The sequence below is a fragment of the Polychytrium aggregatum genome (assembly GCF_025602895.1).
Source record: "Polychytrium aggregatum strain JEL109 chromosome Unknown BJ171scaffold_15, whole genome shotgun sequence".
NCBI classification, from domain to species: Eukaryota; Fungi; Chytridiomycota; class Chytridiomycetes; order Polychytriales; genus Polychytrium; species Polychytrium aggregatum.
Window position 1 is genome coordinate 596,569 of NW_026516217.1, and position 12,698 is coordinate 609,266.

Here is a 12,698-nt window from a genome sequence, read left to right on the forward strand (position 1 = left end):
ACATGTGCGATAAAATGATATCTATTACAGAAATGTGCCTGTTTGCCAGGTATCTGCACATGCGCCCATGCAACATACTTTGCATGGCTCGCCACTCGACCCTGTACAAGTGATTCAGGACAGAGCCGGGTCCCAGAAAGGATTGCATCCACAGAGCACGGACCTGAGACCAAACCCAGCCAGGGTTCCCGCAAAGCAGCCGGCCGAGTACATGACGGCCATTAGCCCGCCGGCGATTCGCTTTTCCTCGTCCTCCCGGACCTTCTCCGGCGCACCCATGAGAGCCAGCGATATAAGATAGCCGTGCGACACAGCAAATCCAAACACCAGGAGAGCATAGATCCAATCGTGGCCGATCAACTTGGGGAACATGGACGGAATGGGGTTGCCCTGCAGAGCCGCTTGGGTCAGCGACTGCATGGGACGACGACTCCCACGCACTCCTACGACGGAAACTTCAAGACAAGCAATTGCTGGTGCTCGACGTACCTCTGCATCATGCAAAACCACATTGCACACCAGAAACAGCGGCAGGAAGAGCCACCGAGCTGCCGTCCAGATGGATAGATAGCCATCGTATCTCTGTGGCGGCGGCATCAGGAGTGGCTGTGACGGTAGAGTTGTGCCAATCCACGCCCCGATGTTGAAGAGCAGGAAGGTCACCGGTATAAAGTAGATTGCGCTGAGGTGACCGTCTCCAGCGGAAGATTCGATCGACGACATGATGCCTGGATTCCAGACGTGAGTTAGAAACCAGAGCCCGAGACAGGCACCTGTAAAGTAAGGGCTGACCGGAATCACAGCAGCACGACACTCAATCCACCTGGAAAGATCGACAGCGTTTGGATCGAGAGACACAAAATCGTCGAGACTGGCACGAGGAGTTTCGGTAGCACTGCAGATACAGTCGCTGCAGCCTTGTCCGGCGATGCTGCCGCTAGATCGGCACTGGGGTGTGTGCTGTTTTGATGGTTTCCATCCATGCAATGTGAGACGGGTGAGATCTGGTAGAGCAACGGCTGCTGTTCCTCGATAGTGTCGAGTTCCGGTCGTCGGAATACGCCGGGTGATGCCGAATTCTGCCGACGATCAGATAGGGCGTCGCCATCCGAGTCGGAATGCCGGCTCATCGACGTGTCTGGTCTCGACGGAGATTGTATCGAGCCAACATCGCATTCGGGCGAGGCAGCAGCAAATTGACTACTTGACGATCGCTTCGGCGAGGTAGCCAGAATCATCGACACCGCCGCAGTCCCGAGGGACCCTGCCGGGGAAGCGCTCAATAGACTGTTTCTCCGCTGGCGAGCCTGTTGCTCGTTTCCGAATGGACCGCTTTCGAATGAGTCCTGTTCCTCGATAATTGGAAGATTGGTGGAAGGGCCGGTCGGCTGAGACGGTGAACCAGAGTTGGTGAGGGAGCCATATCCTGTGGTGCGCTGCAAGGACACGACGCCCGCCGATCCGTCGGTGGGTAACCCGGCAACGGGCAGAGTCGAGGAGGCCGGGGCGGCAGGCGATGGAAGCCGATAGTATCGCTTGAAGAGCTGCTGCTGCGACAGATGCAGCGTGGCAGCTATGCACAAGAGCGACAGCCCCGTTGTGATTGAAAAGTACAGAATGGCCGAGGAGGCGGCAGCATCGTTGCCGGGATACAGAAGTGAAGCAAGTTCGGCGATGCTGACAAGAACACCGGCCAGGTTTTCGCCGTTGACGACGGCTTGGATATAGACGGCCGGGAAGCACGAAACGAGCTGGAGCACACCGTTTTCAAGAATTCCACAGGACAGACCGGTGGCGACGACGAGGGTTATGAGGACGGCAAAGTAGGGAGCAGGCGGGACGAGAGACGGCGGTGTGCTTGAGAGCAGGGCGCACAGGGCAAAGATGGTAGCATTGAGGGCCAGCGCTGCGACGATCCGGCGGACGAGGGAAAACTGGTGGATTGGTGCGATGCGGGATGCGGGGTGCGGGATGCGGGATGTGGATGTGGGATGCGGGATGCGGGATGCGGGATGCGATGTGTCAACCGACATTCAACTGCCCAATAACAACCAGGACCATGAGTGCATCGAAGCAAGGCGATGTGGGCGCTCTCCAATACGCAGCCCGGGCCTGGAGGATTACCTTTCTGTTGACAAGAAGCAAGCACAGAAGCAGCCCAGTGCTCTCGGCAATCATGTAGACAAAGGCTACGTACAGGTGGACGACATCCGCAAACGCAGAGTGCTTGAGCCGCTGTCGATGCCATCCAAAGGCCATGATGTGGGTGTTCTGGAGGATTCGGCCAACGGGCGGGAGCAAGCCCAGCGCAGGTGCATGCCATGCGAGCCAGAGGGAGATGGAGCCGATCGGAAAGGATCAGCAGAGTCAGCGGTTGGCTGCAGCCGGGAGGATGCGGCTGCCCATGTGGAAAGTCAGGCTGTTCAGACAGAGAACAGACTTGATGGGCATCGGGGGATCGGCATGGGGATGCTCACATATGGCGCCAGCATGCCGATGCCCAGCAGGGCAAAGACGATACAGCACACCCAGGCGTTGAATAGCATTGCAGCGACGAGAGCTGCTCTTGCGATGGATGCCCAGAGGAGGAGAGGGGAAATCATCAGTGGGTTTGGGTTTGGGAGATTGTGGGTGGGGGTGTCGGCGGGAATGCTCTCGCCTGCTCTCTCTGTCGCTCTCGGCGAGGATGCGAGGGCAGCTTGACAAGTGTCGGCTTCCGCACCACTGCCGATTGCTCCAGACAAGCCAACCACCCTGTCTGGCTGCTCAAAGTCATTCACCGGAGAGGGTGAATGATGCTACTGCGAGTGAATGACGTCCCGGCAACCGGGACTGCTCGCACGCCCTCCCAGCAGTTGTATTCTAGGGAGTGCAGTACTCGGTCAAAACATTCGTCCGCCTCTGCGCTCCGGCTCTGGGGTCGAAGAGCACCTCGCCTCGGATTCGGAGGGCATGAATGATGCCGAACCGGTTTGATGATGCTGGAGGATTGGTGTCTTCTCCGCTCGGCTCCTCGGCGGTGGCGCTGCCGTCGGTTGAAGCACGGACCTCTTCGAGTTGAGTAAGCACTTGGTAGTCGACCCAGGCGCCGCCACTGGCCAGCTCGGCGAGATAGCGGCCCGAGTTCGGAATCATCTCTCCGACCTTGGTTGAGGCAACTCTATGCGCTCCGGCGTGGTCGAGAAGTCTGTGGATCGTGCTGTCAAGCATTTCAACAGACATGGGACTGGCTGAAGTCACCGAGACATGCAGAAGCGGCACGCTGCGGGCAGAAAACCAGAACTGGGTCGTCTGGTCGATTTCGGTTGTCGGAAGGAAGCCCATGTACGGCACCCATATCCCAAAGACGGCTCTTGGAGCGGGAGCGTATTCAAAGGCCCATGTCTTGGCACACCATCCCTGGAACTGCAGCGACAGTGCCGTTACGATCTTGGAGTTGTTGAGCAGCATAGGAAGCTTGGAGATGGCGAAAACCACAGCCTTGCCTTTGCCCGATAGTTGACTGTTCGAGGCGCCTGGGGTGTCGTCGGCTTGACGGAGAAGGTGGGTCAGTCGCCCAATGGCCAGAGAGTGCAGGAGGCGATTCACACGGTGCAGCTTCCAAATGCACTGGTAGTTCAAGAGCTCAATCACACGCATCCATATCTCCAAAGGCAGAGGTGATATAGGCTCGGCCGTCATATTCAAGTGCTGGCCCAGATTGGTCCGGACAGCGATTCAGGAGCTGACTGTTGCAATAGGGGAGTATGGTTCTGCAGGCCCGAGAGGACGATGGGCTCAATGGGACTGGGCTGGATTTCAGGCGGCGACTTGCGATGGCTGGGGCGGACCGGAAGGGCTGCCAATGTGCGGAGATGCCTCTGCGTTCAAAATGAGTAAGGGCCAGGATAGATGCAACTGGACCAGAGGAAAGCAGGCAGTCCATCCTGCCCCGCGAGCGATGCACCCACAGCACCAGCAGGCTCATGAGCCGGCCTCGCAGCCGCGTCGCTTGGCCTGCGAGAGCGCTTGTCCGAAACACCAGCTGCCCAGGATCAGGCGATGGACAGCTGAGCAGAAGAGCCGGGACAGGTCAAGCAGCGGCGGCGCAGAGCTGTCGCATGAAGCAACGAGCAGCCCGTACCGATCGCCTGCCGATGGCTGCTGCAGCGCCGCCATGTCCAACTGCGGCCTCGATTGCATGTTCATGGCAGCCCTGGCTCGCTATCAATGATTGCCTGATCCGCTCGCTGTGCGACCTGTGGCAGCGGCGCCAGCCAGGATTCCCCAGCGACGATGTCGGGCGTGGCGGGTGGACGACCATCGTCTCGATCGGCTATGAGCCTCAAACGCAGCCTGGTTCACATCGGCAGGACAATGGCAACAGCTTCTCCATGTATGGCATTGCAGGTTGCCTGTCTGCCCGCCGGCTCGGCCGCTGTCTATGCCGTGCATCTCTCCGCCCTTCGCTGACCCCCATGATTCCAAACTCGCTTGTCCCCATATCCCTTCGCTACCGACCCTGCTTCGACCACGATAGCAGGATATGTCAAGGAGCGAGTGGCTGCCATCGAGGCAGTCACCAAAGCCTGCCGCCTGTGTGAAAGAGTCTTTCGTCAACTGGTGACGTCTGAGACCATCATCAAGAAGGACAAGTCCCCCGTCACCGGTAAGGAGCCACATGGGCTGTGGATCTGCGGACGGTGAATGTCGCCGATGCTGCTGCTTGCATCGGCAGTCGAGGCTCGACAGGGCTCGTTTTTTGTTTCTTCCTGTTTGTGCTGCCGACGCAGGAGCGCTCACAACGGCCGTTGCATTTGCCAGTCGCCGATTTCGGTGCCCAGAGCGTCGTCAACGCTATTCTGCTGCGACACTTTCCCGGCGATCGCATCGTTGGAGAAGAAGACTCGAAAGATCTCCGAGACAGCCCAGCCACTCTCCAGAGGGTCCTGGAGCTTGCCAACTCGGTGCTGGAGCCTGGATTCCCATCTGGCGACGAGGTATGTGGTCCAAGCGATCTCTTGGTTGGGGGCATGTCTTTCGGATACCTGATTCTGGCTGCCTGTCACTCTCAGCTTTGCGATGTGATCGACCAAGGAAACTTTGAGGGCGGTGGATCTGGGCGGTTCTGGACACTCGACCCGATCGGTAGGCCAGCTCTCCCCTGCACCGGCTCGCTTCCAGATTGTCCAGCAGGCCCGCGATCGTGTGGCGGCCCGGCGGCAGCATTTTGACCACCGAGGTGGCATGGTCCCTCAGATGGTACCAAGGGCTTCCTGCGAGGAGAGCAGTTCGCCGTCTGCCTTGCGCTCGTTGAAGACGGTCGCGTTACACTTTATTCAGAAAAAAACGGGACAATATAGCCGTTTCCATGAACATGTAGTATGTGCTGTGCTTGCGTCTAGCAAAGCCACAAGAAATAAAACAGATCACTTTGGCAGCCTCCGAGTGAAGACCGCCGGTCGCTCTCCGATCTCCACAATCGACCTGCATACTGTGATCATGTTGCGCGCCGCATTGACGTCGCGATTCCACACTGTCCGGCAGCTGGGATTCTTGCAGCTCCTGACAAAGTGGGAATTCGCAACACTGGGCGCATCGAGTCCTTCCAACCGAACTGGCTCCAGGCACTTGGAGCACACCAGCGAGGTGTTGAACTCGTTCGTCGAGGCCACCTTGACGCTTCCATGATGGTGATTGGGACGGCGTCGGTGGTGCTCGAATTGCTCAAAGTACTGAGCAAATCGCTGCCTCCGAGGGCTGGATGCATAGCCCTTGCCTTGACGCCATGATGCATTGCAAAGGCGATCACCACATCCTTCTCCCTCGGGGCGTGCTTCAGGACGGCCTTGCACATCCTGTCGACGGCCACTTGGCGCCTCTTGTGGCCCGTGAAGCGATGGTGACGGGCCTTCTTGCCAAGGTGGAAGTCGAGCTGCACTCGCAGCTCCGGTCGCAGGACATGGGTGAGATGGATCTTGAAGGCCTCCGAGGACGACACCTTGGGCGAGGGGGTGGTCGACATCCAGGTCTCGATGCTGAGCTGCTTCTTCTTGGTATTGTGCCACTTAGTATCGGACCTGTGGCCACACATGTGCTGATAGTGGCCATTGGAGAATGAGACCACCTCGTCTTGGTGGCCCGGTGCTTGGATGACCGCCGTGAAGATGGAGCCGACTCCAGGATCGATGCCAATCCAAGTGGTGCGATCGGGGTTTGGGTCGCCGATGTGTGCCTGGATACGCTGTTCGGCAGTCGGAGGAGGCTCGATGGTCTCGGTGTGATCGGTTCGAGGCAGAAACTTGACGAGACCGATGGTGCATCCAATTCCATCGGTACTGATCTCGTAGTTGAACAGTTTGTGATTGATATCCCGGTCACGGAAGAGGGAACTACGCAGCTTGAAGCAACTGCGCCAGAGACGATCCTGGTTGTTGATACCGTCCTCACCTTGTTCCTTGAGCATGTCCCTGGTGAGTCCAAGGCGTTTCTTTGGACCCAGGAGTTCCCAGAGAGTGACCGTGTCGATCTTGACATACTTGGCCTTGGTGGTGCATAGAGGAACCATCGTGCACACGGCCGGAGGAGTGTCGAGAGCGAGCTACTTGAGAGCCCACTTGAGCCTGGATGCCAGCTTGTTGATCTTGGACTTGGTGGTGCCGAGCTCAGACTTGGCCGTGGTGAACCTCTTGTCGTCGGAGGGAATGCCTTGGGTAGTGAGCTTGTCCAGCTTGGCCTGGCGCTGCAGCTCGGTGACTCGGAGGGCGGGCATGTCACAGTCGATCCACTTGTGGACATTGTCGACCATCTTGTCTCGGGCGAGGATCCCCACATGGTGTGAGAGGCGATGGAGGGCCCGGAAGCGGTCCTGGTCGTTGCTGTACCGAAACTCGTCCAGGACGTGGCCAAAGTCGGGATAGAGGAACTCGATATCGGCCTTGGGTGGAGTCTGCCCTGGTTTCTCGAAGAGCTCGAGACAGGCCTCGATGGCTTCGTGCTTGTGCTTGTTGGCTGGGAAGACGGCAGCGCAGAAGCGGCGAAGGAGTCTCCAGTAGGCCAGGTTGAGGTGGGTGGTGCAGTTGGTGGCATAGGCATTGACAGCCAGTGTGAGAAGCTGACTGTGAGCACCATCAGGCAGACAAGGGGCCGGAGGCAGGTCTGCGTGCCGAGTGGTCTGGTAGTCGCGAAAGGAAGCGACCAGATGCTCGTTGTATTTCTCATTGTCCCCGGTCGGGGAGAGGGCACCGTCCTGGACGATCTTGAAGCATTGGCGGATGAATGCAGGGGTGGACTTGGAGATGACGGGGACGGGAAGATCCTGCTCGATGCACCGGAGGATGTGCAGGTTGAGCAGCCTGGATGCCTCGAACTGGATCTGGGTCATGGCCTCGACGGTGGCCTGGATCTTGTCGCGGAGAGCGGGATTGAGACAACAGCCATCCATCGTCTGCTTGAAGCAGCTGAACTGAGGGGCCGATGACCTTCCATCCACGAGTGGGACGACAGAACTCTTGAGGGGCCGGTATTTGGGACATTTGCTGGTGTTGCAACGTTCGTGATCGGTGCCATCGCACTGGCGACATCGCTTGATGGGGCCGGACGAGGGACCAGGCTCGGTGGGATCGACATCCATTGGATCTGTAGAAGCAGTGGTGGTGAGCGACGGAGCAACAGACGACCAAGCATGCGTGGGATCAGAATACGAACCAGAGACAGGCTCCGACTGTGACTTGGCTTTCTTGGGCCTGGGTGGCCGAGGCTGGCCATCACCGGCACCCTTGCGCTTCGGAGGCATGGGGGCAGAGGATGCTGGATGCCTGCCAGTGGTACTGGTCAGAGCAGAGACTTTTTTTTATCGTACAATAGCGCGATGATCAGATCAAGGCGAGATGAGGGAAGAAAGCAGCAGGAGGAAGGTGTGGCATTTATACCCGAGAGCAGGAACCCGTCTTTGCGGGTTGGTTGGGAAGCGGCCCTGTTCAAAAATCGCCGAGAGGTTCAAGCCAGGGATTTGAGCGTGAAAATGGCGGCTTGATTGGAGGGAACTCAACCCCAAAATTGATGGGGACTCAACCCCAAAATGATGGGGACTCAACCCCAAAGAAGTTCTCGATGGGATTGAAGTCGGGTGAGGCAGGTGGGGTGAAGATCACTGACCATCCTCGGCGCTCGATGCAGTCCAGGACAGCCATTGTCTTGTGCATGCTGACATTGTCCATCACAATCACAGAGTCGTCTGGGAAGCTCGCTCGCTCAAAGAACTCGACCATCGAGTGTGTCTTGAATGATGTGGGGATGTACATGCGATGCAGCACACCAGAGTGGTTGATGGCAAATGCAGCCGAGACAGACTTGTGCTTCATGTGATTGCGCTGGCGAAGAGGAGCACCCTTCGGCGAGTATCCGTAGAGCGGAAAGGTGGTTCGTCTGATCCCCGTCTCATCGACAAAAACGAATCGCCGCGGGTCGATGGAGCGGGCCTGGTCCCTGAACTGTGCCACTCGCTCATCCAGTCGCTTGGACTTGTAGAGGTGTGTTGCCCTCTTGTGTGAGAGACCTGCTCGGTGGATGGCAGTGTGGCAGAGTGAGAGTGATACTTTCCTCTGGAGAGTGTTTGTGTGGCGAATGGTCATGGCCAGCGTGCGATGGTTTTGGGTAACAAAATATTCGATGAATGGTCAAAAACCCGGGTGTCCCGTTTTTTATTGGATCGCCCGTAAGGTCGGCGTATTGGGCTGTCCCAATCTCCCGCATCGCCTGAACGAACCCGAGAGCGGCCGCGGCAACTTGATGGTGGCCGTCGATGGGCAGGGCGCTTTCCAGGTAAGTTCTCGTTGTTTCTGCGGTTCCCGCTGAAAATTTCATTCAGGATGCGATCCAATGGAAACTACGGAGGGTGTCGCTGGATCGTATCGATGGTCTGGATGGTCGACTCGCCTCGAGCGATCCTGCTCACCAAAGCTGCCTCGGCCCGATTATTCCAGAGAGCTTTTGACTCGGACGCCGAAACCCAGATCCAGGTGGCTCGGCTTGCGAGTCCGTCTGATGCCATCTTCTGCGAGTCGGTCGAGGCCGGTCACTCCTCGCACGGCGACAATGCCAAGATCGCCTCACTTCTGGGCATCCACCGGCCCTCGGTTCGCATGGACAGCCAGTGCAAGTACGGGGTCGTTGCTCGCGGCGAAGCTGGACTGTATCTGCGGCTTCCTGTCGACGATACTTATGTCGAGAAGATATGGGTACGCTGGATCTCTGACTGCCTGTTGTTGCCGCTCCCACCGATGCCGCCCCATCCTGTCTCGATCTAGTAGGCTGGTGGTACGTTATTAACTGTAGGTGGACACACGAACGAGCTAACTGAATGTATTGCTGCTTGGGGGGGGGTAACGACCAGGATCATGCTGCTGGCTCCCTGGTAGTGACCGAGGCTGGCGGCTTTGTATCGGATGCGAATGGCCGGCCGCTGGACTTTACGCAGGGCCGATATCTCACCGCAAACAGAGGCATCGTCGCAACTTGTGCCTTTGACGGCCAGCAGAAAAGTCGTATCCACTCAACGGTGCTCTCGGCTGTAGCCCAGGCGCTGGACACGTCTGCTCAAGTGCAGGGGGCCGAGTAGTTGCTCTCAATAAAACCATTGTCGTTGCCTGGGACAGCCTCGGTGCGAATGTGCTCCAACGCCGATCGACCGGACGGCAGCTGCGGCTGGAGACGGACCTCACGACTACTTCAACCACGACGGCAGCGGCGAAGGGACTCCCTGCTGGTTGGGGGGAGGGTGCATTCCGCGCCAAAGCACCTTCCGCCTGCAATGACTCCCGCTCTCGTTTCCGCTGGGGCGGTCGAGGTTGACCAGACCAAACCGCTTGCCGATTCAGACTCGCAGCAGGTAGCAGAACATCAGTTGTCGTCTCGAGCGAGACAGGCACCCACCGGTACGCATTGGCACACGGATGCCGCTCCATACGACACAAATAGGGCCGCTGCTGCTGCTGCATCAGAGCAAGCGAGGGAGCCAGGCCAGGGCGGCAGTTCCCACCCCCAGCATGGCCCTCTAATCGCTCCCAGCCAGCTCCGCCGACAGCCGACCCACCCAGCCACTCGTCGCCGCTCTCCCGGCAAGCTGTCCTCATAAAATCGTCCTCCCGCCTCGATCGTTCGGCGATCAATCTCGTGTGAGATCGCTGTTGATCAGATCGCGTGTTTTCTCACCCTCGCCCACCTGCGCTCTCCTCAACGACTTCTGCAACACCCTCGCCATGAGACTCGTCATCCGAGAAGACTACGACGGCGTTTCCGAGTACATCGGTAGGTACATCTGCTGTCGTCCCGGCACCACCATGCGTTTCGGCGATGCACGCGTATAGATCGGTTCTGGGTGACTCTTGGGCGGTTGCGACGAGCCACCTCTCGGCCCCATGCCGACCAGCGATCCCGTTATTGACCATGTGGACGGGAACGGGTGTGTGGGAGGACAGCCCAATACATCAAGCATCGTATCATCGAGTTCAACCCAACTCCCGAGCACCCGTTTGTCATTGGCCTCCCAACCGGATCTTCGCCGATTGGTGTCTACAAGCGCCTGGTTCAGTACTACAAGAACGGCGAGCTCTCGTTCAAGAATGTAATCTCCTTCAACATGGACGAGGTATCGGTTGTTCCAGCCTGGCTGATGGGGGTTTCACTGCGGATTTATCCCTCTGGATTAGCTCTCGTCCACTGCCACTTGGATCTGAGTGATGATCGCCACACTCGATCTGAGTGATGATCGCCATGCCCGGTCAAAGCATCTGAGCCGCATCACCCGTCTCCCCCTACTTTGGACTAAAACGAATCCATTCCTGCCCACCAGTACGTCAGCATCCCGAGGTAAACCATTGATCTGGCGGCAGATCGGCTCGACCATGCATGCAGTCGGTATCGGTCGAGTGCCTGCATTCTGCAAGTGGACTGATCAAATCGCCTGACACACAGGGACCACCCCGAGAGCTACCATTCATTCATGTGGAACAATCTGTTCAAGCACATCGATATCTTGCCCGAGGTACGATGATGGACGCGCTGCTTTTCATGCACCACAAGCCGATCTGGCTTGGATAAACCCTGATGATGAAAACGGAGCAGGAGCAGCAAAGCCTGTGATCTTGAAGGATCGTGTGCGGTAGATTGTAGGGCTGAGCGAATGGGGAGCATGAGGAGGCGGTTGGATATGAAAGTAGATGGATGAAATTGGTTGGATATGAGAGCATGACCACCAAGTTCCAGAAACAGTGGCGTAGAGTAAAAACTCACCCAGAGCCCTCCATTGGACCGACTCTAGAACGCCCACGTCCTGGACGGCAACGCACCCGATCTGGAGCACGAGTGCCAAAAGTACGAAGAAAAGATTGCTGCCGTTGGTGGCATCGAGCTATTCCTCGGCGGCATCGGTCCGGATGGACACATTGCCTTCAACGAGCCGGGATCGTCGCTCTCGTCGCGAACCCGCATCAAGACCCTGGCCTACGAGACCATTATCGCCAACTCTCGCTTCTTTGGCGGTGACGTGAACAAGGTTCCCAAGCTGGCCTTGACGGTCGGCGTTGCGTACGTACATCGCAGTGATCGTGCATTTGGACTGTCGGCACTGAGCACTTACGTTGGTCGATCGAGCTCGCTTGTGAGTGATTCTGTGGCGGCCAGAGAGGACTTGCGGGTGCTTGGATTCCAAGCGGTGGTATAGCTCTGACAGTGAAAGCGCATCTTGTGTGCACTTGAGTATTCTTCGACTCTTCTTTCAAAACGATTGATTGCCACTGGCTCTTTGGGGGGGGGGATCCCACTAACTACTTCTGGCTGTCTCGCTTTGTAGCACGGTCATGGACGCCAGAGAAGTCATCGTTCTCATCACGGGTGCCCACAAGGCCCTCGCCCTGGCAAAGTGCATTGAGGAGGGACTCAACCACATGGTGAGTGCGACTGCTGCCTGAGCCTTGCCACAGAGCGACAAGCTATTGTCTGCAGCTGATGCGAGTCTGCTACGCCTGCGAACCCTGCGAGTTTAGTGGACTGTCTCGGCGATCCAGCTGCATCCCCGTGGCATGATTGTCTGCGACGAAGACGCCACGCTCGAGCTCCACGTCAAAACGGTGCGATACTTCAAATCGATCGAGAAGGTCCACGAGCTCTTGATCAAATCCGATCCGGCCACTGGCAAGATCACAGGTGAGCGCCAACCTGAGGAGCCCATTTGCAACGACGGGCTGCCTCGGCACGCGATCTGTAATTTAGCGGGCGCTCTTCTCCAATGCTGGGACAATGAGCGGTCTGCATTCTGTAGGGACCTGCTCCGATCCTTACTGGCGATCTTCCAATCCTGTAGGCATCCACCCCAGTAGTATGGATACCAACTGAGCCAACGAGGTGATATCGTGCTGCGGCACTCGACAGCCGGTCGTTGGCAACGCTCACATTTCGCCATGGATCCCAACAGTAAAGACCAAGCGATACAGGTGACCCTGTTTTGAGCGGGGGTGGTCGTTGATTTCCAGGCCTGAATACACACACACCGTGACCAAACAGCGTGCCCACAGTACTCGGAGGCGCTGAGCGACTCGAAAAGGTCGAGTATTTTGATCTCGAGAGACCATTGAGCTGCCCAGAGGGTCGAATGAATGCGCCACACTCCCACACCGAGATATCATGCCAATCGATTGTCGACACAGGGATCGACTGGGTGT

General features: G+C 57.7%; 4 protein-coding genes across 4 annotated transcripts; 3 read left to right on the forward strand and 1 right to left on the reverse strand.

The window, feature by feature from the left end:
* Positions 1–5: 5 nt before the first annotated feature.
* BJ171DRAFT_501954 (nucleoside transporter-domain-containing protein) lies at positions 6–2,649 on the reverse strand. The gene is made up of 5 exons (XM_053110732.1): positions 2,478–2,649; positions 2,198–2,271; positions 824–1,934; positions 490–728; positions 6–390 (listed from the first exon to the last, which is right to left on the reverse strand). Exons 2-5 carry the CDS (start codon positions 2,246–2,248, stop codon positions 115–117), a joined length of 1,677 nt encoding a protein of 558 aa, XP_052967467.1. The 5' UTR covers positions 2,249–2,271; positions 2,478–2,649; the 3' UTR covers positions 6–114.
* Positions 2,650–4,195: 1,546 nt separating this feature from the next.
* BJ171DRAFT_501958 (uncharacterized protein) lies at positions 4,196–5,407 on the forward strand. The gene is made up of 5 exons (XM_053110733.1): positions 4,196–4,375; positions 4,520–4,648; positions 4,804–4,979; positions 5,055–5,127; positions 5,239–5,407. The coding sequence occupies exons 1-5, from the start codon at positions 4,276–4,278 to the stop codon at positions 5,340–5,342; spliced, it is 582 nt and encodes a 193-aa protein (XP_052967468.1). The 5' UTR covers positions 4,196–4,275; the 3' UTR covers positions 5,343–5,407.
* Positions 5,408–8,649: 3,242 nt separating this feature from the next.
* On the forward strand, positions 8,650–9,598 carry BJ171DRAFT_581074 (uncharacterized protein; the record flags this gene model as incomplete). The annotated part of the gene is made up of 3 exons (XM_053114081.1): positions 8,650–8,802; positions 8,964–9,218; positions 9,374–9,598. The coding sequence occupies 3 exons, from the start codon at positions 8,650–8,652 to the stop codon at positions 9,596–9,598; spliced, it is 633 nt and encodes a 210-aa protein (XP_052967469.1).
* A 640-nt stretch (positions 9,599–10,238) lies between these two features.
* BJ171DRAFT_395459 (glucosamine-6-phosphate isomerase 1) lies at positions 10,239–12,152 on the forward strand (the record flags this gene model as incomplete). The annotated part of the gene is made up of 7 exons (XM_053107176.1): positions 10,239–10,287; positions 10,458–10,627; positions 10,832–10,848; positions 10,954–11,023; positions 11,300–11,565; positions 11,831–11,927; positions 12,024–12,152. Coding segments are annotated over 7 exons (798 nt in total), but the record flags the coding sequence as incomplete, so codon positions are not given.
* Between the last annotated feature and the right edge of the window lie 546 nt (positions 12,153–12,698).

Excerpts from the sequence above, each read along its gene's own strand:
- BJ171DRAFT_501954 (XM_053110732.1), bottom strand. The coding sequence starts at position 2,248 with ATGGCATCGACAGCGGCTCAAGCACTCTGCGTTTGCGGATGTCGTCCA. Across the intron at positions 1,935-2,197 it reads TTTGCGGATGTCGTCCACCT|TTTTCCCTCGTCCGCCGGAT; the intron begins GTACGTAGCCTT and ends CCAATCCACCAG. Across the intron at positions 391-489 it reads TGGTTTTGCATGATGCAGAG|GGCAACCCCATTCCGTCCAT; the intron begins GTACGTCGAGCA and ends GCGGCTCTGCAG.
- BJ171DRAFT_501958 (XM_053110733.1), top strand. The coding sequence starts at position 4,276 with ATGTCGGGCGTGGCGGGTGGACGACCATCGTCTCGATCGGCTATGAGC. Across the intron at positions 4,649-4,803 it reads GGACAAGTCCCCCGTCACCG|TCGCCGATTTCGGTGCCCAG; the intron begins GTAAGGAGCCAC and ends TGCATTTGCCAG. Across the intron at positions 5,128-5,238 it reads CTGGACACTCGACCCGATCG|ATGGTACCAAGGGCTTCCTG; the intron begins GTAGGCCAGCTC and ends ATGGTCCCTCAG.